Source organism: Eublepharis macularius, chromosome 2 (genome assembly GCF_028583425.1).
Source record: "Eublepharis macularius isolate TG4126 chromosome 2, MPM_Emac_v1.0, whole genome shotgun sequence".
NCBI lineage: Eukaryota > Metazoa > Chordata > Lepidosauria > Squamata > Eublepharidae > Eublepharis > Eublepharis macularius.
In genome coordinates this window covers 189,745,938-189,770,457 of record NC_072791.1, presented here as the reverse complement: position 1 = coordinate 189,770,457, position 24,520 = coordinate 189,745,938, and the positions used below count along the sequence as shown (strand labels likewise).

Genomic DNA, 24,520 nt, shown 5'->3' with positions numbered 1-24,520 from the left:
GGGGTTTGAATAAAACGAAGCATGTTTAGGGGAATAGGCGTGGAATGTTGTGAGCCCCAATCAGCTCACATATGCAAATGACCTTGAAAGGCTGGCCCAATCAGGGAAGAGTGGCCAAGCTGGCAGTGGGTGGGGGTACAAGCAGGCAGCAGCCTGCCAGCCACACAGAAGCTGTATCACTTTGGGAAAACACATTTGACCCCTTGTTACCCTCTTAGGGGGTGAATTCCTTCTTAATGGGTGTTTAAATCATGAAAGGCATGTTCTCCCCAAATTTCAGGTTTCTAGATCCAGGGATATGGGCTGGGCGTTGATGAGTCAGTCAGGACACTTGTCTTTATATATATATAGATAGATTAGATAATCTTTTGTGTAATAATATTAAAGCCTGAGAGATCTTGCTAGCTTTCAAAACATTGGTGATTATGCTCAGATCACTGCTAAGCAAACATATTATGGAATTGTTTTGGAACTATTTTTGAGCAGTAACATTGCTGCCAGTGGTTTTCCTCATCGCTTTATAAAAATGTTGGACTGCTTACAGGTCAGCAGGGCTTACTTTTTGTACTCAACGGGGAAGAAAAAACGTTTATTGTGACCATTTAATAGTGACTCTAAACATACAAGCTTTTGTAAGCCTCCATTTGCCTTTTCACCACTGTACTGATGGATTAAAGTCAAAGAATTTAAATCTACAGACCTGTTTTCTCTTACTGCCTTTTACACAATATTTTGCACTTTTATGGAAAGAGACTTGTATCCTTGAACTTGCAGAACCTAGCATGACAATGACTATCAAAGTCTTAAAAATGTATAAGAAATAATTGTTAATGGAGTTGTGAGATGCTGAGACCTGCTAACGGAGCTGAGTGTTAATTTACAAGATGGCAATAGATGTGCAGGTGTTTGACAAAGCTCCTGTTACCTGAATTCTAGGTAAGGTGTTGGTTGAATGGTCCAGATTGACTTTTAAAGCAAGTATCCTTTTTTTCTCTTTCTCTAGGTCTACAATGATAAATGGACTCATTCTTCCTGTACTAATCATGGTGTTTTTTCCTTCCCCCAACATGGGAGGTAAGTATTTGCATTATAGAAAGCTAGCCTGGTAATTTAGCAGCTTCCTTCAGAAGGAAAACATTAAATGTTTGTTCAGTCATTTGGGGGAGGGGGCTATAAAAGATTGACACATGTTTTCCTGTTTGCCAACTGGGAACAGCTGAGGAGTTGCACTTTGGGGACAGGGAATTAGGTAGATGGCTTGGGAAGTGTGGCAGAGCATAGAAAACCACACAGACAGCATGGAAAGTAGAACTTGGGTCAACATTACCTTCATGTGGGATAGAGAGGTGTGATAAAACACTCTTATAAATGGGAGTTTTGGAGGACCCTTTACCTCATCTCCATCACCAGCCACATGAAAGTGTCTGCTTTCTTTTTGCACACATGCCTGTTTACTTCCTTGTATGTGAGGGAATCCCTTGAATATGTGTGAGACACTGTCTCTTTGGAAGTGGCAGGATTCCCGCTTCTCTGTCCTGACACTACCATATGTGCAAGGCACCAGAGTCATGTCTGAAGTGGGTGCATGGACAGTACTTCTGCCTCACACTTCACCACTGAAAGATACCTTGCATCTATTCCTCACGCTTTCGTATTTCTGTTTTATGCTTCCCTCCCCCCATCAAAGCTTAGCTCGTTCTAACCTAGTGGTCACCCTCAAACTAGAGACATGGATGGCAACAGTATACATGAAATACATAGTGGAGTATTCAGTATTTTGTTATAAATAGGGCTCTTGTAGCACCTTTAAAGAAAGTGCTCTAAGCATGTTCATTTTAGAACATAAAATGGAAGACTGGGGTGGGGAGGGGAGAAGATGAGTTTTAAAAAGTAGCTGCTTGGGGAAAACTGTTATTAGCAATATATAGATGTCTATTTCTGGAGGGGATATAATTTTTTGGCCAGTTTGGAGTAGTGGTTAAGAATGCCGGACTCTACTCTGGAGAGCCAGGTTTGATACCCCACTCCTCCACTTGAAGCCAGCTGGGTGACCTTGGGCTAGTCACAGTTCTCTGGAGCTCTCTCAGCCCCACCCACCTTACAGGGTGTTTTGTTGTGCGGATAATAATGGCATACTTTGTAAACCGCTCTGAGTGGGCATTAAGTTGTCCTGAAGGGCGGTATATAAATCGAATGTTGTTGTTGTTATTATCCCTGTGTCACGGCCACAGGCCTCTGGCGTCTCGACCCAACTGAGGGGAAGAGTCGGCAGTGGTCTATAGACCAGCTTGCACAAGATTACAAAAATGGCAAGTGAAGGAAAATCCTACAAATGCCCTGCAAAACTACCACTAGTTCCTCAGGGTTTCCCAAGGCTTTAGGAGGGGAGGGACACCACTCCCAGCCTATAAGGGAATTAACCAAAGCAAAGTCTACCCTGCAAGAATAGCGTTGCAGGAAGACTTCACAGCAAAGTGTATAGAAATGGTGGGTGGTTCACAAGAGCTTGCAAAAATGGGTTCAGCAAAAACGATTTAGAGTTTTGAGACCCCAAAGTCACAAACCCACACACAAAATATGATATAACTATTTTATTAAGGTGAAAGGTCACAGTAAAATGCACAAGACAGAATGTGAGAAATAAAATAACAAAAACCTATAGCTTTGTAAACTCTAACTTATACATACCAATATCATAGCAGAAAATAAATCACAAAGTTGTCAGGAAAGTGGGAGGCAAAGTCTCTGGTCGAGAGGCAAAGAGTGGCTAGGCTTCACAGCAAGGCAAAAGGGATGGGCGCCTCAGCTTCTATCCCAGTCTTTAGCCAGAATTGACACAATGGGCGAGTTACAATGGAAGGATCACTGTAACCCACCGCAGGTCTGAGTCTCCATGTTAGGTGAAGAGTTTTTATGGCATTTTCGCCACTTCAGTGGGGCGGGCCCTGCTCCAGTCAAGTGGCGAAAAGGCGATGTCATGGGCAAAAGGAGACGGCGTGCAGAAGGGGGCTGGGCGTGAAGGCTGCAGTCCTTGGCACCAAGCCCCTGTCTTGCAGGTGCAATTAGTTCCCAAAGTCAAGCATGTTAATTGGCTCAGTGACTGTCCATGGAAGCTCAGTCGCTCTGGCAATGGAACACCTTATCTAATCTCCAAGGTCAGAGCGAGCCGAGAAGCTAGAGACAGCTCTGTTCTCAAGGAGCTGCTAACAAGGGAGAAAGGAAGGGGGAGGTTGGGCAAAAGGAATTTCTCCCGTGGTCCTGAGAGTGGGGCAGTCAGTCCTGACTCATGGGTAGCTCCTCCTCCTTCCAAGCAGGGTCGGACAAACTTGCGATCCTAGGGGGAGGGGCTCCCGTCGGCTCTCCAGTTTTTTCCGGCCCTGCTTCTGCGGGGAAACAAACTTTGTTGCTCTCTGGAGCAAACAATCCTGGGGAAGAAAAGAAGACAAGAAAAGGCTTTTGCAGGCGCTTGCTCGCAGGGGAAAAGGAAGGACTTGTTCCTCCACCCCCCCCCCCATACCCACCACTCCCGAATCAGGTGGGGGCACGATTTGTTTGCGAGCAGCAGAGCCGACGTTTTTTCCCAGGAGTGGGAACCCGGCTTCTGCAGGGGCTGAGGCTGAGTCAGGGAGACAGCCGGGCGGCCGCAGAACACGAAGCCAGACGCTTTTTTGGCGCGAAGCCTCGCGAACGGCGCAGCCGCGGCTGAAAAAAAAAAAAAAAAGCCGCGGCAGAAAAGCCGCGGCTACAGCAGCAGGAGAAAAAGAGCGGCAAAGCCCCATTTAGCGCCGGAACGCCAGATCAAGGTAAGAGGCGTTTTGAAGGGGGGGTGCTTGCCGCCCACCGGTTGGGGCTCCGGAGGGGCTTTTAGCAGGCCCTAATGGGGGCTGCTCAGCTCAGTGTGTTCCCGCAATTGGTATTCTCCCTCTTTCTATGCAGGGAAATTTTTTGGCGGGAATGGCAGCGGAACCGAAAGCGACTGAGGGGAGGACGGTGGAATTAACCCTCAGTGGTATGGAGTCATCCAGCCCCCCTTTATCACCCCACTTATCCCAGAGGGGGACTCTAAATACAGAACCTGACCTTTCTGGCCAAGAAGCTAAGGCCAATATATTGGCATGGATTAGGTCAGAAATAAAGAAAAGTGTGGAAGGGGCTGTGAAAGATCTTAGGAATCAGGCTGTAAACCCCTGTTCAGAGGGAGCAGGACAATCTCTCCCAGGTCGGAAGAGACATGCCAAGCCATCCGTGGCCACTAAATCAAAGAGAAAGAAGGTGGAGAGTTGGCTAGAGGGAGACTCCAGTGTGTCAGAGGATTCCCCTTCAGGTTCAGATTTACATGAGCAATCCTCACAGAGTGAGGAGGGAGAGCTTTCAGATGAGGAGGAGGAAGATGTAGGCCAACTGCAAACCAGGCTTTTTCCTCAAGAGGTATACAACAAACTACTGGCTAAGGTCCTTAGGACACTCGAGATTTCCCAGACTCCTTCAGGGTCCCAAGATTCTGAGCAATTATATCCACAGGGCTTAGAAAGGGCACTTCCAAAAATGGGGCCCAAGCAGTCAGGGGTGCCACTTCCCGCTGCCTTTCACAGCGTTCTCAAGGCTGAATGGGACAATCCTGCGAAACCCAAAACTTATCATTCTGCTTTCAATAAGTTTTACTCTTTGACCCCTGATTCGGCAAAGCAGGTTAGGCTGCCTACTGTAGATGATCCTGTCTCGATTCTTGCTACGTCATCGATTCTGCCAATGGATGCAGAAGGTGTGCCAAAGGACCCGTCAGATAAAAAGATAGAGCAAGCTCTGCGCAGAAACTATGAAGCTTCATCGGCAGCACTGAGAGCCTCAGCTACAGCGTCACTTTTTGCCAGAGCAGCATACACATGGGCTTCAGACCTGGCTGCTGCAGGGAGCGAGGTTCCCAAAGATATTAAAAACGAAGCAAAGAAGATTGCTCTTACCTCGGCCTTTGCGGCGGATGCTACATTGGATGCTTTCCAAATGTCTTCCAGGGCCATGGGTTTTAACGTCACCGCCCGGCGTAACACATGGCTCCGGAATTGGGATGTAGACCCACAAGCGCGCAGTAGAGTAGCAGCCATTCCCTTCTCGGGGAGTAAGCTCTTTGGAGAGGCCTTGGATAGGTACCTGGTGGAAGATACTGAGAAGAAGAAGGTTCTGCCGTCCCGGAAGAAAGATGCGAAATACAAAGGTCGACGGCCCTTTCGAGATAACAAAAGGTTCTCGAGATCGGGACCAGACAGACCCTTTCGAAACCGTTGGCAATCAAGACAAGGGAGCGACCGGCGGTCATTCAACTTCAGAAAATCACCCACACAGGCAAAAGGACAAAAGAAAGGAGGTCAAGCATGACTATTGGCCGATGGTCATGCAAATCGGGGGAAGACTGCAGCATTTCTCCGATCAATGGAAGCAAACGATCTCGGACAAATGGGTGTTAGAAATAGTATCCAAAGGCTATTCTTTGGAGTTCGACAAGATTCCGCGACACCGTTTCATTCAGTTACCACGGGACACTCTCATACAGAAACATCTCAAGGTGAGAGAGGCCATCCGACATCTGTTGGAGATACAGGCCATAGAACCGGTGCCGGTGAGACAACGGAGGCAGGGAGTGTATTCCGTGTTTTTCATCGTTCCGAAGAAGAATGGGGATGTCAGGGCTATTCTGGACTTGAAATGGCTAAATCGTCAGGTGAAATCACGCAAGTTCAAAATGGAAACGATGAAGTCAACCATACAGACCATTCAGAAGGGAGACTTTCTCGCTTCCATAGATCTGTCGGAGGCCTATTTACATATCCCTATAAGGAGGTCACACAGGAAGTACCTTCGCTTCGCTTACGATGGGAAACACTATCAATACAGGGCCCTGCCATTCGGCCTGAAATCTTCTCCGAGAGTGTTTACCAAGGTTCTAGTGACTCTAATAGCTTTCCTCAGAACTCAGGGGATAGCTCTGTGCCCATACCTCGACGACATCCTGATAAAATCCTCATCCATGCGGTCGTCCCAGTCAGCAGTGAAGGTTACGATGGACTGTCTGGAAAGGCACGGATTTGTCGTCAACAGACAGAAAAGCACCCTGACGCCTACCCAGGTGATTACACACTTGGGAGTTATTGTGGACACGATCAAAGACAGGGCTTTCGTGTCGTTGGAGAGACGACAGAAAATCATAGAAATGGTTCGGGAAGTCCAGAGGAACAGACGAGTGGAGGTGATGCTGTTGGCCAAGCTTCTGGGGATGATGGTGTCATGCCAAGAGACACTTCAGTGGTCCCGCTTTCACACACGGCCTTTGCAAAGCTTCCTTCGCCCGTACCAATGGATAATAATGACCAGGGGGGAGAAGGTAGTAGAGGTTCCGGAGGCTCTGGCAGTAAGATTGGAGTGGTGGACAAATCCGATCAGGTTCATAGAGGGCGTACCACTCAGAGAACCAAAGAGGATCGTGCTAACCACGGACGCAAGTCTGACAGGTTGGGGTGCACACATGCAGGACAGAATGATTCAAGGTCTGTGGAACAAGTCGGAAAGACGCTTCAGCATAAACCTCCTCGAACTAAGGGCCATAAAGAACGGTCTACAAGAGCTACAGAGCTATTTAACAGGCCATCATGTTCTTGTACAAACAGACAACATGACGGCAAAGGCCTACGTGAACAGACAGGGAGGCACCAGGTTCAAAGCTCTGATTGCGGAGGCAGAGGAGATCTTCACCTGGGCAGAGTCAAACTTAAGGTCCCTAAAGGCTGTTCACGTGGCGGGCCAACAAAACCATCTAGCAGACTGGCTAAGCAGGAACATGGTGGACCAGGCAGAATGGAGGCTGGACCCTCTGGTCTTCGCCCAGATATGTCAGAGGTTCGGGAAGCCGGAAGTGGATCTATTTGCACGGGCTCGGAACACTCAACTTCCGAGATTCTTTTCAAGACAGAAGGAACAACACGCAGAAGGAATAGACGCCTTGAATGTGGACTGGCCCAAAGGTCTCCTGTATGCGTTTCCACCGTTGAGGATCATTCACAGGGTAATTCAAAAGGTTGTGGAACAGCGGGCAGCGGTAATTCTAATTGCACCATTCTGGCCCAGGAGACCATGGTTCCAGGAACTCAAGAGACTGTCGCAGTCGGAACCGTGGAGGCTTCCATGCAAGAAGGATCTGCTGACCCAGGACGGAGTATGTCATCCAAACCCGGAGACGTTAAATCTGGCAGCCTGGAGGTTGAGCGCAGTCAATTGATGGGCCTAGGATACGACGAGAGTGTCATATCTACAATGTTGGCATCGAGGAAAAGTTCGACGAATAGGATCTATAATAATACGTGGCAAGTGTTCCATTCGTGGTGCATGGAGAGGAGTCTGGTTCCAACGAAGGCTTCTGTCAAGAAGATTTTGCTGTTCTTACAGGAAGGACTGGAGAAGGGGCTCAGCACGAGCACGTTGAAGAGACAGGTGGCGGCATTGTCGGCAGTGCTGGGTTCGAAGAGAGGAATATCACTCACAAAACATCCGCATATTAAAAGATTTTTGAGAGGCGCCATGCTGTTGAATCCACCACTAGTCCATAGATTTCCGACATGGAACCTTAATTTGGTACTGACAGCTCTTACGAAGGAACCGTTTGAGCCTATGGCTACCTGTTCCCTTAAGTTGTTGACTTTAAAAACAGTATTCCTAGTAGGGATAACGTCGGCCAGGAGGGTGTCAGAGCTTAGGGCGCTATCAGTAAATAGTGAGTTGTGTATCTTCCATAATGACAAGGTAGTGCTCAGAATGGACCCTGCTTTCATTCCCAAAGTGAATTCTCTTTTCCATAGAGAAGAGGACATAGTTTTGCCTTCTTTCTGTGCTAATCCAAAACATGAGAGGGAAAAAGAGTGGCACAGGTTAGATGTTAGGAGAGCACTGAGTTTTTACATAGATAGGACCAGGCATATCCGGAAGGTAGAGAGTCTATTTATATCTTTTAGAAGCTGCTCTATGGGAGACAGGGTATCAACTTCCACATTGAGTAGATGGATTAAGGAATGCATAGTCTTAGCTTATAGGAATAGGAAGGTGGAGTTGCCCACAGGGATCACAGCTCACTCTTTGAGGGGGGCGGCTACCTCTGCAGCTTATAGGTCTTTTCCCTCCTTGGAGAGGATTTGCAGAGCGGCAACGTGGAAATCGGTGCATACATTTACTAGACATTACAGAATAGATCAGTTGGCCTCGGCGGAGGCTGCCTTTGGGAGACGGGTATTACAACATGTTCTGTAATACATAGGTTAACTCCCACCCAGAAATTCACTGCTAGATGTATATCCCATGAGTCAGGACTGACTGCCCCACTCTCAGGACCACGGGAGAATGGAAGGTTCTTTTTCACTTACCGTGAATCTTCCTTTCTCTGTGGTCCGAGAGTGGGGCAGTCCAAATCCCACCCTGAGACATTGTATAGCAACTAGATGGGTTTTTACTAACTATATGATAGGAAAAGGGATTTAGAACTTGTTTGAGTTCGTTTGTTCCTGTTTATGTTTTGTCTTATTGAGTGTCTGTTAGTTGTGAGTTGAGTTATTGACAGGTACGGAAATTGGAGGGTGTTCCGGGCTTGAAAACGAACTGGAGAGCCGACGGGAGCCCCTCCCCCTAGGATCGCAAGTTTGTCCGACCCTGCTTGGAAGGAGGAGGAGCTACCCATGAGTCAGGACTGACTGCCCCACTCTCGGACCACAGAGAAAGGAAGATTCACGGTAAGTGAAAAAGAACCTTCCAGTCCCAGTGAAGCAGCAAGGCCCAGCAGGGCCTCCTGACCAAAGTTTCAGAAACATGTCCTCTGTAAAACTAAATGGAAACGCATTTTTCTCTACACCCTGTACATGTATTAGAATGTACAATCCACGTACAGTATGATTTTTCTTTATACACACATGCATCAATTAATGTAAGTTACATTCAGTGCATGTACAGCTAAATGTGCAATTTAAACCTCATATTTTCCCAGATACAGATCTCCCTGGTCTCAGTTTTAATGTGAATGCCTTTTGGCTTTTCCTTCCAAACAGATATTTTCGTGTACATGCAAAATGTATGCGTGTTCGCTGTAACATGTCATAAGATTTTATGCTTCCTTTTTTCTATTTTCTGCATGCACAAACACTGCTGTATCACAGAACATCTCTGATGCTAGGGTCGTATGTACAAATTGATCAGCAGTTATGATTGGGCAAGAAGATATAGCTGCATTTGTATTGCTTAGAGAAGCATTCTGTGTTTGATTCTTTGAGGTCATTAGTATGCAGAAAAGAAGGTTCTCCATTTTCCCTAACCCAGAAAAGCAGGGATTTCTCCCTCTTTGTGCCTTGATCAGGGAAGGATTGTGAGGAAGCAGTTGTACACTTTCTTGGTATTTCCAGCTTCTGGTAGGCATGGAACTGCAAAGAATGAACTCCTTTTCTCTCCTGTTTCCTTTCCCCCTGATCTTGGGCTAGAAAAGAATGAGTTTTCTCCTGAGTTTTCCCCGAGTTTTGCCCTGGGAACTAGATGGTGTTGGGGTTAAAATCCAAAAGGAGGATCAGATCTTGAGAAAAGGTATTGTTTCCTCTCCCTTCCCTTAATGTCATTCTGTTGTGGAAGTTGTGCTTCTTTTTTTGAATAGGGTCCCCAGAATGTCACTGCATGCAGTCTAACTATGGCTGTGTTTAGATGTCACAGCAAACCTCAGTTGGTTCATGAGAGACCTAGACCAAGTTATTGCCATGCTCATGCCCTGCCTACCCCCTTGTTTATTGAATGTGATTGAAAGCTATGTTGTTCGGGAAGCTTCAATCAAATCTATGTGTTGTGATGACTGAATTGCAGGCATCTGGAAAAACTGGAGTTTGTTTTACCTCAAAAATTTGAGATTATAATCTGCAATTAAGCCATGGATAAAGATTCTTGTTTCTGAGGAGGAAAGAGGCTTCAGTTTGGCCAAGTGTTCACATTTGGGTATTATGGAAATTTGGTTTGAAAATTTTCCAAACCAGGCCGCTACCAGTTTGGGTATTCTTGTGGCACACAGAAGGGTGAAAAGGAGCGCACAGACACCAGAACAAGATGAATCTATCCTTATTGTGGCTAGTCAGGTTTGTTATAATGTCCGAATGAGCTGGTTTGTCTTTTCATAAACTGAAAACTCTGAAGGCTTTGGTGGCCATTCTTCACATGTAATCTTTCACGTTACCAAAGCAGAAAGGAAGTTGCTTTTTGAATCCTAAGCTCTTGTTCCATTTTACAGCTTTCCCATAGTTGATTGACTTAGAAATTAAAGTGCTAACGTTAGGTAAGGGATAAAATAATATATTCTATATGTAAGTATTCTCTAAAACAAAATGCTACAGTGCATAGCTTGTTTATCCAAAAGGGCAAAGCTGCTTTGAATGTGGTGAGTTTGTGAACATAAAGAAGATGGTATTCTTCATGCTGACTTGTAAATCCTGCTGTGCTACCACAAGGTCCGTCAAATTAAATGTAAACCAGCAGCTAAGGAAATTGTAACTATAGCCTCTTGTGTGTTGCTGCAATAATGTCCCTGAAAGAGAATAATTTTGGGGGGAGAAGATGAGGTCATCTAGCCCAAATGTGCCTGTTGGGCTCTATAAATAGATCACTGACACAAATGGCACTTTTTTTTTTCAGCTACAAAGCTGAGGAAAATGTGTACCTAAAAAACCCAAGCACAAACGCTTTGTTTGGTTAGCGGGAAAGTATATGGAAAATGTGGCTTAACATGAGTCTATAATAACATAATAATAATAACATTCGATTTATATACTGCCCTTCAGGACAACTTAATGCCCACTCGGAGCGGTTTACAAAGTATGTTATTATTATCCCCACAACAAAACACCCTGTGAGGTGGGTGGGGCTGAGAGAGCTCCAGAGAGCTGTGACTAGCCCAAGGTCACCCAGCTGGCTTCAAGTGGAGGAGTGGGGAATCAAACCCGGCTCTCCAAATTAGAGTCCCGCGCTCTTAACCACTACACCAAACTGGTTCTCCCGTCAGCTTCCCGCCATCTCACCCTGGCTCTGGCCACCCTTATAGTTTTTATGTAATATCTTATCTCCCCCCCCCCACATAATTAGTTTTAAATGACGGCCTGGTTCATTAAGAGGTTATCATAAGTCTTTTGGTAGGCCCCAAGGATCCTGTTTAGTTTTGATATACAATCTTGTTTTGATATACAATCTTGCTATCTACATAGATTCCTAAAACTTGCAATTGTATTACTTGACTTTAGTAAACTACAGATCTCTTTTGGTGGATTTTTAAAGAAAAAAATGGCTTAAATCGTGATAATCTAAGATGGAAAGAAGCAGCTTCTTTAGTAGAGGGACGGAGAACACATGGAGGAGAGAAATCAAGAAGCTATAGAGAGCAGAAATTATGAAGCTCTGCAGTGCTTAAGACTGAAGGATATCTGCAAATCTTGGAGTGCCAGAGCATTTGAGTATGAGGTGACCTGCTGCTAACAGAGAGGCGACTGCTCTCTGAGATCTTGCTAAACAATTCTGTTTTAGGCTGACTTAGGTAATTGGATATGACTTTTAAAGACCCATATTAATTTTCTTATTTGTTCATGTTAAATTGCAAGATGCCTTGAGAATGGGCCCATAATCTACAATATCATTTCATTTAATAGTTGCTGTTTTTGTCAATAAAAGCATTTTTTAAAGCTTTTAATTTTAAGTCTTTGTGTCCAGCTTCTCTTCTCAAAGGTAAAAATCTCTGCAGAAAGGGCCTCTCTGCCTTTGCAACTTGACTATTTCTGTAACGTGGCAAATAAGGACAGTGCTGCATTTTGGGAAGGCATCAAAGCATCTTATGATCAGAGACAGTGATGGACTTCGATTAGCCCCCTCATAGGCTGTGAAGGGGCTGGCTCTGCCACCACCAGGTGCAGTGCGACTCCCCACACCAACTTGGGCCCTGTAGCCAGTAAAATTGACCCAGTTGGTGCTAGGAGTGGGTGAGGAAGCAGGCCAGGCCCTTACCTGCTGCCACAGGTGTGGCTGTCTGGGTTGGGTTCTGCAGCACGGAGTTGGTGTTGCTGTCAGCAGGGAGTCCACCACAGAGTGGCCCCAAGAGGCCACAACCCAGAGTGGCCCAAGAGGAGGATAGGGCAGGGCCAAGGAGAGCTAGGGTAGCCAAGATCAGTCCTGTGGTTACCTCCTCTTGGAGGCTGGGCCCTAGGGAAGAAAGGGCAGGCCCAGAGGACTGGCCTGCTCCAGCTTGGCCAGTGTGTGTGTGTGGGGGGGGGAACGGCCTGAAGAAGATGCCCTCAGCTGCTCTTCGTTATTTCCTACGTTATTTCCTTTTTTTTTTTTTTTGAAAAATTTTTATTGGGTTAGAATCCATTATTTCCACATTTACATTCAATTTTCCCCAATTTTTTCATCTCTAACCCCCTCCCTTTCCCCCCCTTTTTGTTGACTTCCAACAGCTTTCCTACCCTTTGTCCCCTTTCCCTTAATTTTATTAACTTCCTCTCTCTAAAACAAATATATATTCTCCATTATTCTAAGCAGTACATCCTTAACTATTTTTAACATTGTATGCCCAAACTGTAAGTCTTTGTTTCCATCTTAGATAAACAATTTATCCCAATTTTTCAATTTCAGATATTTCTATATATCATAAACCATATAGATCATACATTCATTTATATCAAACAATTTGACTTATTCTCTATATATTACTCAGTCTATCTTTTTATAATAGTTCTATATATCTCTCCTCACGTAGTCAATCAATTTGACCCATCTATATCTTCAGACATTCAGTTTGGTACAAAACTTATCAGAAAGAAAGAAAATATTGTTAGTTAATCAATCCTTATATTTAGTCCTTATAGTTAATTATTTTCTCTATGTTCTGTTTGTTAACCTATATATATCTATATATATGTCAATCTATTAATCTGACTGCTTATTAATTCACATTTATCTCTTCTCCCCCCGGTAAAGTCTCCCCCCTCTACTTCAGTACTTCAGTAGTTCTCAAACTGCCACAGTTTTCCTCCCACCTCCCATTTCTTCTCCAGGTATTGTTTCAGCTTCTCCCAGTCTGTGTTGAACTGCCCTGAGTCCAGATCTCTCAGTTTTCTTGTCATCTTGTCCATTTCAGCCATATACAGCAATTTGTAAGTCCAATCTTCAATAGTTGGCACTTCTTGTACTTTCCATTTTTGCGCATACAAAAGTCTAGCTGCTGCTGTCATATAAAATATCAACGTCCTGTGTTGGGCTGGAATTCCCTCCATTCCCAAGTTCAGTAGCAGGAGTTCTGGGTTCTTATTAATTTGAAATTGTAAAATTTCACTCATTTCTCTTATTATTTCCCCCCAGTACTGCCTGGCTACCTCACACGACCACCACATATGATAGAGGGAGCCCTCATGCTTCTTACATTTCCAGCATTTATTAGAAGTATTCAAATTCCCTAGCGCAATCTTCTTTGGTGTCATGTACCAACGATAGATCATTTTGTAAATGTTCTCTTTGATATTAGTACATGTCGTTGTCTTCATTGTAGTTTTCCACAAGTATTCCCATGCCTCCATTGTTATTTCTTTATTAAAGTTTATAGCCCATTTCACCATTTGTGTTTTAACTATCTCATCCTCGGTATACCACTTCAACAGTACTTGGTATACCTTGGATATTCTTTTCTTATCTTCTTTAAGAAGGGTCTGCTCTAGTTCCGAATTCTCTATTCGTATACCTCCCTTTACAGAGTCCGAATTATATAAGTCTCTAATCTGTCTATACTGGAACCAGTCGTAGTTAGGTGATAGTTCCTCTTGTGTCTTTATTCTGAGTTTGGATGCTTCAGTTTTAGTTATTTCTTTGTACGTTAAACATTGTTGTTCATTGTCAACAGCTCTCGGGTCTATCACCTCATATGGAACCACCCACAAAGGGGTTCCTTCTTGTAGATAAATTCTGTACTTCTTCGGGGACAATATTTCCAAGCAAGCTCTCAGGCACAAACAGGGGCTAAACTGCCAGTGGCCACAAGCACACTCTGAGATGCTGCCCAGAGAAAGCCCAACGGAACCAAATTGAAGTCCCTCCAAATCCAAGCACCCCCTGAACATGTTGCTCAACCACTCCATTCTTTAATATGAGGAAACATTTCTAGGCAGGCTCTCAGACAAACACACAGGGGCAAGGCTGCCAGTGACCCAAGGCAACTCTTAAATGCAAGAGGAAGCCCAATAGAACCAAACTGAAGCAAGGGAATGGATGGAATTTGCCCCCACCCCATCAAAGTCAATCAAGGGGACTAGTATCACACCAGAGAATCGTGTGAAAACAGAGAATTCCACCCAAACTAAACTGAAGCAAGGGACACTGTTGCAACTTAGCTCAGCTGAACCAGTGTCACTCACAGAAGCCAAGCAGACAAGGAGAGCTCCTGCATGGATATGCCCCCCCCCTTCTTGGAAAAAAGCGAGAGAAGCCCAGGAAGAAGCCAGCTAGAGGCTGAAGCCACATTTCCTGGATTTACTAAGGTGTTTGGGTCTGGGTTCCTGAGTCATACCTAGGATTTTCTGATTTGATTTGGGAAAGCCAGATTCAGCTGGATCAGCAAAGATCTGCCTCCCCCCCCCCCGAATCCCAGATCTAGATTGCACACCCCTAGTTTAAAATGCTTCAGAATATTAAACAGTTTTGCCTTAGCCCCTGAATGTTAACAAATTTTCCAGGCACACTAAGGTATACCACATTAGTATTCCATTCCCTTTATGGATGGGTTGTTTGGTTATATGTGTATCCCCCATGAATTTTGTAGGTAGAGAGAGTGATCTCAGTTTTGAGAAAGTACTCCAATTACCCCAGGCCTTGTGAAAGTTTCTTACATGGAAGATATTAAATGTACTTCTGGCATGCAACACTTCTAACTTGTTTCTTCTTTCTTGTAGATAATGCATGTTCTTTCATTTGACTCAATATATATTATCCTGACTTCTTTATAATATACCTGCTTGCAATTCTACCACATTAAGGAAGAAATCAAATATATGCTAGCCTCTTTCATACCGTTGATGAGCTACATTGCATTTCTTCTTTCTTTTCTTTGTAAAATAACATCTGGACAAATCTTTAATTACTTTCACTTGTAGGTAGGGAATTGTAAAAACCTAATGCCTTTTAAAAACCAGTGACTAAAATGAGGTTTATGAAGGTGCATTAATACTTTCTAATATTTGAACTAATAAAGTAATGCAAAATGGGCAGGGCAGACACTAAAAAGTATGCTCCTCTGGCAGATGCATTGTATGTTGTGGTTTGTGGCACATGATACACAGAGACTTTGTAGATTAGCCTTTTCATTTGCGTGTGTTTCTGTCTCTACAAACTCTTTTTATTTGTATTTACTGAATATGATAAAAAAACTCCCCTCGAAGTAGAAGTAAAGCAATCCTGTTAGCAGTGGGAATGTTACGTGCTTTTAACTTACTCATGAAAATAGATTTGACTGTCTCTTTCACAGATGAGTGTAATGTGGATTTGTAGGAGTAGGGGGGGAAGAGGACCATAGTTGATCAGGGCTTTCAGATTGTTGTAGACAGTAACATTGATCCTTTGCCATTTTTCATGTTCTTGTGGGAAGAGTCTTTGCTGTAGAAGCGTGTGGGGTTGAAGATTTTTCCTTCGCTAGCATGTGGTTGTGTCTGTTGGTAAATATTGTGCATCCTAAATTATAATTGGTGTGTATGAGTTTCTTAAAAAACTTTTTCCTTCCATTCAGAGAAGGAAGCTAAATAAGTGGAGGGGAGAGAATGTTTTTCCTAGTATGTAAAACCTGGGAGTGTGGACGATTCTGTGCTGGAATGGAACACATTCTCTGGGATATTGTTTAGCAAGTCCTAAAAATCCATCTCCCTTCAGCTCCAAAGAGTATCTCTTACTCAAATACTGTTGTTCTGGGTATAGTCTGATTCAGTCCTTGCCCTCTTCCTAAACACCAGTCTTCCATATCTGGCCATCATCACAGCACCAATAGTTCTAAAATTTCTGGAATTTTCTCCAGGGATGGAGGGGTGGGAGGGACCCTGATTTTTTTGGGAACAACCCAAAATTTGTGGGGAAATTATATGCAGTCGTTTCCTATCAAACCTAAACTCCTTTTACAGATTTAGCAACATTAAACGTGTCTTTTATATCTTAGTTAGCGTATAAAATCGTTCTATTTACCGTATTTATGGAATTTAAAGTATAAATACCTTTCTCCCTCTGAGGCGGAGGACATCTTGGGTGTTTCCCACCAACCAATCGGGGAGGCAGGAAGTAGAATCTTTCTTCCTCTTCCTTGGTATGTGGGACCACCCTCTCTTTCCTCAGTTCTTTTCCTGCCTCAGGGGAGAGCAGTTCTCAATAGGCTAGCTCTGCTACCTTTTGATCATATCTTTGTCTTAGTGTTTTTTTTTTCCTCTATTATCTGTCATACCTTTACCTCTGTTCCCACCTCGTCTGTTCATCCCTCCACCTTTGTCCTTCTTCTCCTCTTCTTCCTTTTTTCTCTCAAAAAAAAAAAAAAGATAGAGGGGAAGACAGAGGGAAACATCCCTCTAATTAGGAATGGAGAGACAGATGAGGGAACAGGAGTCATCGGACTCGGAGGAATCCTTTTTGGAAAGGGCTGAGGGCTGTTCTCCAGGAACCGTCCTCCCGACGGTGGAAACAGGCCCGGCCGGGTCCGACTCGCCTTTGAGGCCTGATCGGCCCCCCGGCAGAAGAGTGCGCGACGACGGAGCACAGCCCACCAAGAAACGGCCCCGTCTGTTGCAGACGGAGCCGGGGAGAGCCGCGCGTCGTCAGCAGACGCCAGGAGAGAGCGCGGCTGCAAAAAGCCCTGTTTCGGCGGGAACAGCCGCTGCGGCCCGTTTCCCGCCAAAAAGCATTGCCGAGGTTGCCAACCTCCCGGCGGGGGAGTCGAGGCAATTTTCACCTATACCGGCGCAGGGCTCCAGACACAGCACTCCAGAAGACAATGTAAGTGCTTCCTCCGTATCCCCCGAGATGTTAGCAGCTATTCGAAGGTCCCTTAGAGAAGAACTAAGGTCCCTTTGTCAAGCAGAAAGCCCAGGGCCTAGCCCTTCCTCCCTAGATGAGCCCACAGGATTGTCTCAGGCTCAGAGCAACATGCCTGCATCCTGGCCAACAAAAGCAGCCAGAAAGCAGCAAAACAAAACCCCTAGATGGGTGGAGGAGGACCACTCACTTAGCGAGGCTTCTGAGGAGGGGGAGTTTCTCTCAGAGGAGGAACAAGAAGCAAGTACCACCGTTCCAGAACAGTCTAATAGGCTATTTCAAATGGACGATTATACTTACCTATTGTCCAAAACTCTTTCAGCCCTGGATCTGAACGAGTCAGGAAAGGGGGAGGAAGAACAAACCCCCTCACAGGGATCACAAGGCAGACCAAAAGGGAATAGGGAGTTCTTCCCCAGATCAGAGAACAACCCTAGAGTCTTCCCTTTTCCTGAGTATTTTGAGAGGCAGCTCAAGGCAGAATGGCTGACGCCAGCAGCCAACAAACAGGTTCCCAATGTGATGAAAAAGTTATACGTGTTACCTAACTTTGCCAATCAGTTCCTGCAGGTACCTGTGATTGACGCGCCTGTTGCTGCTCTTCAGTCCCAGGGACTTCTTTCGGAAGATGGCCAAGGGATGATAAAGGATGGCCTAGCCAAAAAAGGAGAAGCGGTGCTAAAAAGAGCTCATGAGGCTCTGGCTATGTCTATCAAGGCATCCTCCATAGCCTCCATGGTGTCCAGAGCTGCAGTAGTCTGGACCAGGAGACTAATTCAGTTACTTCCAGAAAATAACAGGAGGCTTCTGGATGGAACTAACAGAATATTGAAGGCCTGCACCTTCACCGCAGATGCCACACTGGATGCAATGACCATGGCCTCTCGAGCACTGGCGTCTTCTTCTTCGGCCAGGCGACTTTTATGGCTCCGGGCTTGGCAAGCGGATCTCCAGGCCAAACTTATTCTGATGGCCTACCCATTCCAAGGCGACAAGCTCTTTGGGGATCAGTTGGAAAAAATATTAGTGGAAACCAAGGATAAGAAAAAGGCACTCCCAAAGTCCCTGAGGAGACCAGAGAGACGATCCTTCGGGTACCAAACGTTCAGATCGCACCATACCTTGCCCAGGAATCGTCAGGATCTTAAACGTAACTGGTCTGCGACTAGACCACAACCTCGCAGAGGCCCCTTCCAAGCCAAGTTCAACAGACAACAAGGACTCCGCGGCAACAGGCACGAGTCCGAGGATAAGGGCCAGAAGCCCTGACTCTCAAAATGCTCCGGTGGGGGGACGACTGCTCAGTTTTCAACAAATATGGGCAGAGTCCAAGGCGGATGCCTGGGCATTGGAGATTGTATCAAAAGGCTATGCAATAGAATTTCGTACCTTTCCACCGGAGCGATTCCTCATCTCGCCCTTCAAAAGAGACCCACACAAGAGGCGAATCACCATTCAAGCCATACAACACCTCTTACAAATAGGGGCAGTGGAACCAGTCCCTGCAGAAGAAAAGGGTCAGGGCGTATACTCAATATTTTTTACAGTCCCCAAACGGAACGGGGACTGGAGAGCCATCCTGGACTTAAAATATGTGAACAAATTCATCAAGCTGAAGCGGTTCAGGATGGAAACTCTTCGATCTATTGCAGAGGCTCTACAGCAAGGGGAGTTTCTAACGTCGATCGACCTCACCGAAGCATATCTTCATGTGCCCATCGCCCCAGCCCACCGAAAATTCCTGAGATTCTGCATACACGACAGCCATTTTCAGTTCAGAGCAATGCCATTTGGCCTGGCAACGGCTCCCAGAGTGTTTACAAAACTGTTGGTAGTTCCCATAGTCAAACTCAGAGAGCGGGGATTCCAATTACATCCCTACTTGGACGATGTCTTAATAAGATCTGTCTCCCTGGAAACATCGATCGAGGAAACAGCAGAAGTCATTCGAATTCTGGAGACTTATGGCTTCCTTATCAATCGAGCCAAATGTTCCCTTCAGCCGACACAACGTCTAGAACACCTGGGTCTCATTATAGACACCAAAGAAGGTTGCATGTTTCTTCCGAAAGAGAAGAGAACAAAACTAATTCGAATGGCATCCAATATAATCAGACAACCATTATCATTACTAATGGACCTGTCCAAATTCATGGGCCTGTTAGTGGCACACTCGGAAGCAATTTACTGGGGCAGATTCCATCTACGACCCCTACAGGGTTTTCTACGCCCATTCCAGTCCCAGATCGCCCACAAAACGATCCTCAAAGTCCAAGTGCCGCTCCCGATCAAGGAAAGCCTGCGCTGGTGGACTACCGAAATGAACCTGCTACAGGGCAAGAGCTTCCTCACCCATCGTCTTATTCAAATATTCACCGATGCCAGCTTGACAGGCTGGGGCGCAACCCTAGAGGGTTTTCCAACGCAGGGAGAGTGGTCAGCGAGAGAAAGGAGACTCCCGATCAATGTATTGGAGATGCGGGCAATCTTCCTAGCTCTGAAATTCTTCAGCAGCCAAATGACTCTCGACCACGTACTGATACGGACGGACAATATCGCAGCAAAGTCCTATCTGAACAAACAAGGGGGAACGAGATCGTCCCGTCTACAACGAGAAGCCAACAAAATCATCAGTTGGGCAGAACACAACCTCAAATCCCTACAAGCAGAGCACATCCGAGGAGTGCTCAATATCCAAGCAGATTGGCTGAGCAGAGAGTCTCTGCACCCGGGGGAGTGGACCTTGAAGAGAGAGACCTTCCAGATGCTGGTGAGACACTTCGGGAAACCAGAGGTAGATCTGTTTGCATCTCACAGGAACAATCAACTCCCGAGATTCTTTTCCAGGTACTTCCATCCATGAGCAGAGGGGACGGACGCCCTACATGCGTTATGGCCAAGGGGCCTTCTGTACGCCTTTCCTCCTCTACCAACGATTCCCAAGCTTCTGAGAAAAATAAAAGAACAGCAAGCGACAGTGATCATGGTCGCCCCTTGGTGGCCGAGGAGGCCGTGGTTTGCAGCTCTGCGCCGGATGTCAATAGCCTCTCCTCTCAGACTTCCAAGCCATCCAGATCTACTACAGCAGGGGCCCATTTGGCACCCCCGTCCAGAGTGGTGGGCTCTGACAGGCTGGAAATTGAGCGGGACCATCTCCGACTAGAGGGTTTCCCTCCAGACATTATAACCACCCTGCTGGCTTCCAGGAAGGCGTCAACAGTCAGGATATACAACGCGTCCTGGAAAGCTTTTTATCGTTGGTGTAGACGCAAGCAAGTCGATCCAACTCAACCCACCAAGGCTTCGATACTGAGTTTCTTGCAAGAGGGGCTAGACAGAGGTTTACGCCCGGCCACGCTGAGGAAACAGGTGGCAGCCATTAGCACTGTTCTACCAGCATTAGATGGAGTACCTCTGGCTTCACATCACCATGTGCGAAGGTTCCTGAGGGGTGCTACATTGTTGAAACCTCCAACGGTACACAGGTTTCCTACTTGGCGCTTAAGTATCGTTCTCTCAGCATTGACAAAACCTCCATTCGAGCCCATTAAGGATGTACAACTAAAATGGCTGAAGCTGAAGACAATTTTTCTTGTGGCCATTACCTCGGCTCGACGTATCTCCGAGTTGAGCGCTCTATCTGCCCGTCCAGACCTATGCATTTTTCATAGGGACAAGGTTGTCCTTAGGACAGACCCTTCCTTTATGCCCAAGGCGTATTCCACATTCCATAGGTCACAGGAAATCAATTTGCCCTCCTTTTGTCCGAAGCCATCTCATCCGAAAGAAAAGGAATGGCACAATCTTGACGTTAGGAGAGCCCTTAAGGCATACATGATAAGGACTGAATCGATCCGTCAATCGGATTCTCTCTTCGTCAACGTTTCACATCCCAGATTGGGGCAACGCATGTCATCCACTGCCATTGCATACGCCATCAAATCATGTATACAAGAGGCCTACAAAACTATGAAGCTGGAAGTCCCATCAGGAATCACAGCACACTCGGCAAGGAGCGCGGCTACAAACGCAGCTCTCAGACGGAATGCCTCCATAGAAGACATATGTAAAGCAGCTACCTGGTCGTCGTCATCCACTTTCATCAGGCACTACCATATCCACACTTATGCTTCGGCAGATGCAGCATTTGGACGTAGAGTTCTTCAGCATGTAGTAGAGGACGAAGACTCCGTCCCACCCAGGACTTAGTAAACTGCTTTGGGAGCACCCAAGATGTCCTCCGCCTCAGAGGGAGAACGGCCCCTTGGATACTCACCGTGAAGGGTCCTTCTCCTCTGAGGACAGGAGGACATCTTGCCCTCCCTGGAGCTTCGTCCATCTGTCATTGTCATTTCTGTACTTCACATTGTTAATTATGTCATTATACATGTTCCGGCTGTAAATCTAGTTATTGATGCCGGAGTTTGTTCTGTGTTTTCATTGTAGAGAGCGTTTGCATGTTTGCATGTTGTTCTTTCTTCTTCTATTCTCAGATTACAGTTATAATAGTGTATAGGTTTAGTAAGCACGAGATACTGCTGAGGGGAGTCACCCGAACTGAGGAAAGAGAGGGTGGTCCCACATACCAAGGAAGAGGAAGAAAGATTCTACTTCCTGCCTCCCCGATTGGTTGGTGGGAAACACCCAAGATGTCCTCCTGTCCTCAGAGGAGAAGGACCCTTCACGGTGAGTATCCAAGGAGCCGTTTTCTACAAGGAAAATTGCAAGTATACTCAATACTTGAGAATAAGTTACAAATTGCTGGTACCATATTACATGTATCTTTAATTTTCACCATCTGAGAGGTAGGAAAAATTAGTTTAATGTAGAAAATAGGTTCTGGAGTAAATGAAAGAGTGCATTTGGACAAACTCATAGAAGCACAATAGGTAGAACTACCAGCATATTTGGCTATTAAGTTGTATAACATTGAAAAAACTGAACTTATTCAAGTCTTATCATTAAACAAGTTATAGCAAATTGGTGCCAAAATTATTTACATTTAAAAAAAACCTTGAAAAGAGTTTCTCTTGCTCCACCCCTATTTGTTCCATTGGGAGGATTGAGAAAGTCCTCAGACTTTTTTTATTCTGTAGGTTTGGAATGAGTTAAATACTTTGTAGGACAATTTTTTCCCACTCAAAAAGAGAAAATATTTAATACATTTTTTTATGCTTCCCAGGGGGAAGATTGTCCTCTGGGAAAATAAAGCCCTTCCAACCCCCCAACCCCCCCCCCCACTTTACATAAATAGTCATCACAAATTGAAGTTAGACTAAACAATTCCTAAACAAGAAAATCTTCAATTATGGCTTTGTGCAGAAAGGGAGGGAGAAATATGTAGGAGAATAAACCAGGTCCATGCTCATCACAAAGTGATTCTGAATTGTCGAAGGCTTTCACGGCTGGAGAACGATGGTTGTTGTGGATTTTCCGGGCTGTATAGCTGTGGTCTTGGCATTGTTCCTGACGTTTCACCAGCAGCTGTGACTGGCATCTTCAGAGGTGTAGCACCAAAAGACAGAGATCTCTCAGTGTCACGGCTATACAGCCCAGAAAATCCACAACAACCATGATTCTGAATTGTTTATGATGTCTAAATAAGCCCCAGTGAATTTAGTAGCCAAGTTAAAGTTTGAACCAGGGACTTCCTAGGATATAGATGGATGACCCTTAGTCTGTTCAACTATCAGTTAACATCTATTAGGTGAAGTTAGTCATGAAAATACAGAATGGTGGCTGCTTTGTGTAGACCCCAGACTATAAATGTTGGATATGTTAATAACTGTGTGCCATTTAGACCCTAGCTTTGGTCAGGTATTCTGACATGGGGGAATCACTCCAGATAAATAAAATTTTTAAATAATTGGTGATAGTGAAGTTGTTGTTCTGCAGTATTTAAGCCACTGAAAATACAGGCTGTTTATCTGTAAAAATAAAACGTGCTGGAGCAGCAAACTAGGGTCCATACAGTGAATTATTTTTAGATGCTGTTTTGTGCATTTAGCGTTGTTTTGCTCTGTGACCATATGCTATTTTTTCTCAAGTTTGTCAGTGTGGTTCCTATTAAAGCTACTTTAAAAAAAAAACTTTTGACGTTGTGTTGTGTTGCTGAAAATGAGCAGAAAGATTCCTTCAGCTTTTTTTTCTCAAAATAGTTCAATAAATTGTGCTGAATAGTTGTTGCCAGATTTCCCTATGAGGTAAATTAAGCTGAGTGAAAGTGACTGGCTTAAGATCACCCAGTGGGTTTCATGGCAAGTGGAAACTTGAATCTGATTCTTCAGAGTCCTAACTAAAATACAGCATTGTGGCTAAGTTATGGACTGCCCTTTTATTAGAGCAAGCCTTAATAAATTTTCTTCATATCTAGAAGCCAGTCCAAAAATTGAGGAACCAGATTCATTTTTTACCTGCTCCAAGATATCATTGCGCTCCTCCCACTAACATCACTGGAGCCCACCCTGTACTGGGCGTTGAATGATGTTCCTGGAAATGCTTAGATCTGTGGTTCATTTTCGGACTGTGGTAGTGGTGGACAATACCCAGCACTTCAACCACTAGGTCATACCACCCAGTTTGTTTTCTCCAGTTTTTTTTTACATAATTTATTTTCTACACATAATATGAATAAACTTTTCTAATAAAAAGCTGTAGCCTGTAAATTCTATGTATGCTTACTTGAGAACAAAACCTTCTGGCCTTAGTTACTCCCAATTAATCAAGCATATGTCTGGCCTGGCAAAGTAAAAAAGCAACTTAGGGAGGGGGAATCCTTTTTGACAGTGCAAACCTGTGTAGAGTTTCATGAGCCTGAGTGCATTAATTTCAGCAGACTGAGCCCCATGGCGCAGAGCATTAAGCTGCAGTACTGCACCCCAAGCTCTGCTTATGACCTGAGTTTGATCCTGGCGGAAGCCGGGTTAAGATAGCCAGTTCAAGGAGCCTTCCATCCTCCCGAGGTCAGTAAAATGAGTACCCAGTTTCCTGTGGGTAAAGTGTAGATGACTGGGGAAGGCAATGGCAAACCACCCAGTTACAAAAAGTCTGCCAAGAAAACATTATGATGTGACATCCCCCCATGGGTCAGTAATGACTCGGTGCTTGCACAGGGGACACCTTTACCTTTTTTAGGCTGGAGCAACTCTGCATAAGAATGTACTGTAAGGATCCTATGTCTTATAGCAGTGTCCTCACCAAAGATACTAGCTTTCAAAAAAAATTTGGCAGACTGTATATTTTTGCACACTTTCCCTGTGTTTATATTTGTTTTAAAAAGCCTACATGTAGGCAGATGAACTATTTTTATCATTACACTATAAATGCACATGGTACTTCTCACTTTAAAAGATAGAAGAAAAGCTTAGTCAGGGCTCAAGGCACTGCAATCTAAGAGACAGACGGGGAGGGGCGGGGGTATAGGGAA

General features: G+C 45.1%; 1 protein-coding gene across 1 annotated transcript in view; it reads left to right on the top strand.

Moving 5' to 3' along the window:
- ACVR1 (activin A receptor type 1) overlaps positions 1–24,520 on the top strand; it is a 106,672-nt gene that overhangs the window by 47,767 nt on the left and 34,385 nt on the right. The window contains exon 2 of the mRNA XM_054971128.1: positions 1,004–1,074. Within this exon, the coding sequence (XP_054827103.1) occupies positions 1,004–1,074 (71 nt within the window). The remainder of the gene's footprint in view (positions 1–1,003; positions 1,075–24,520) is intronic.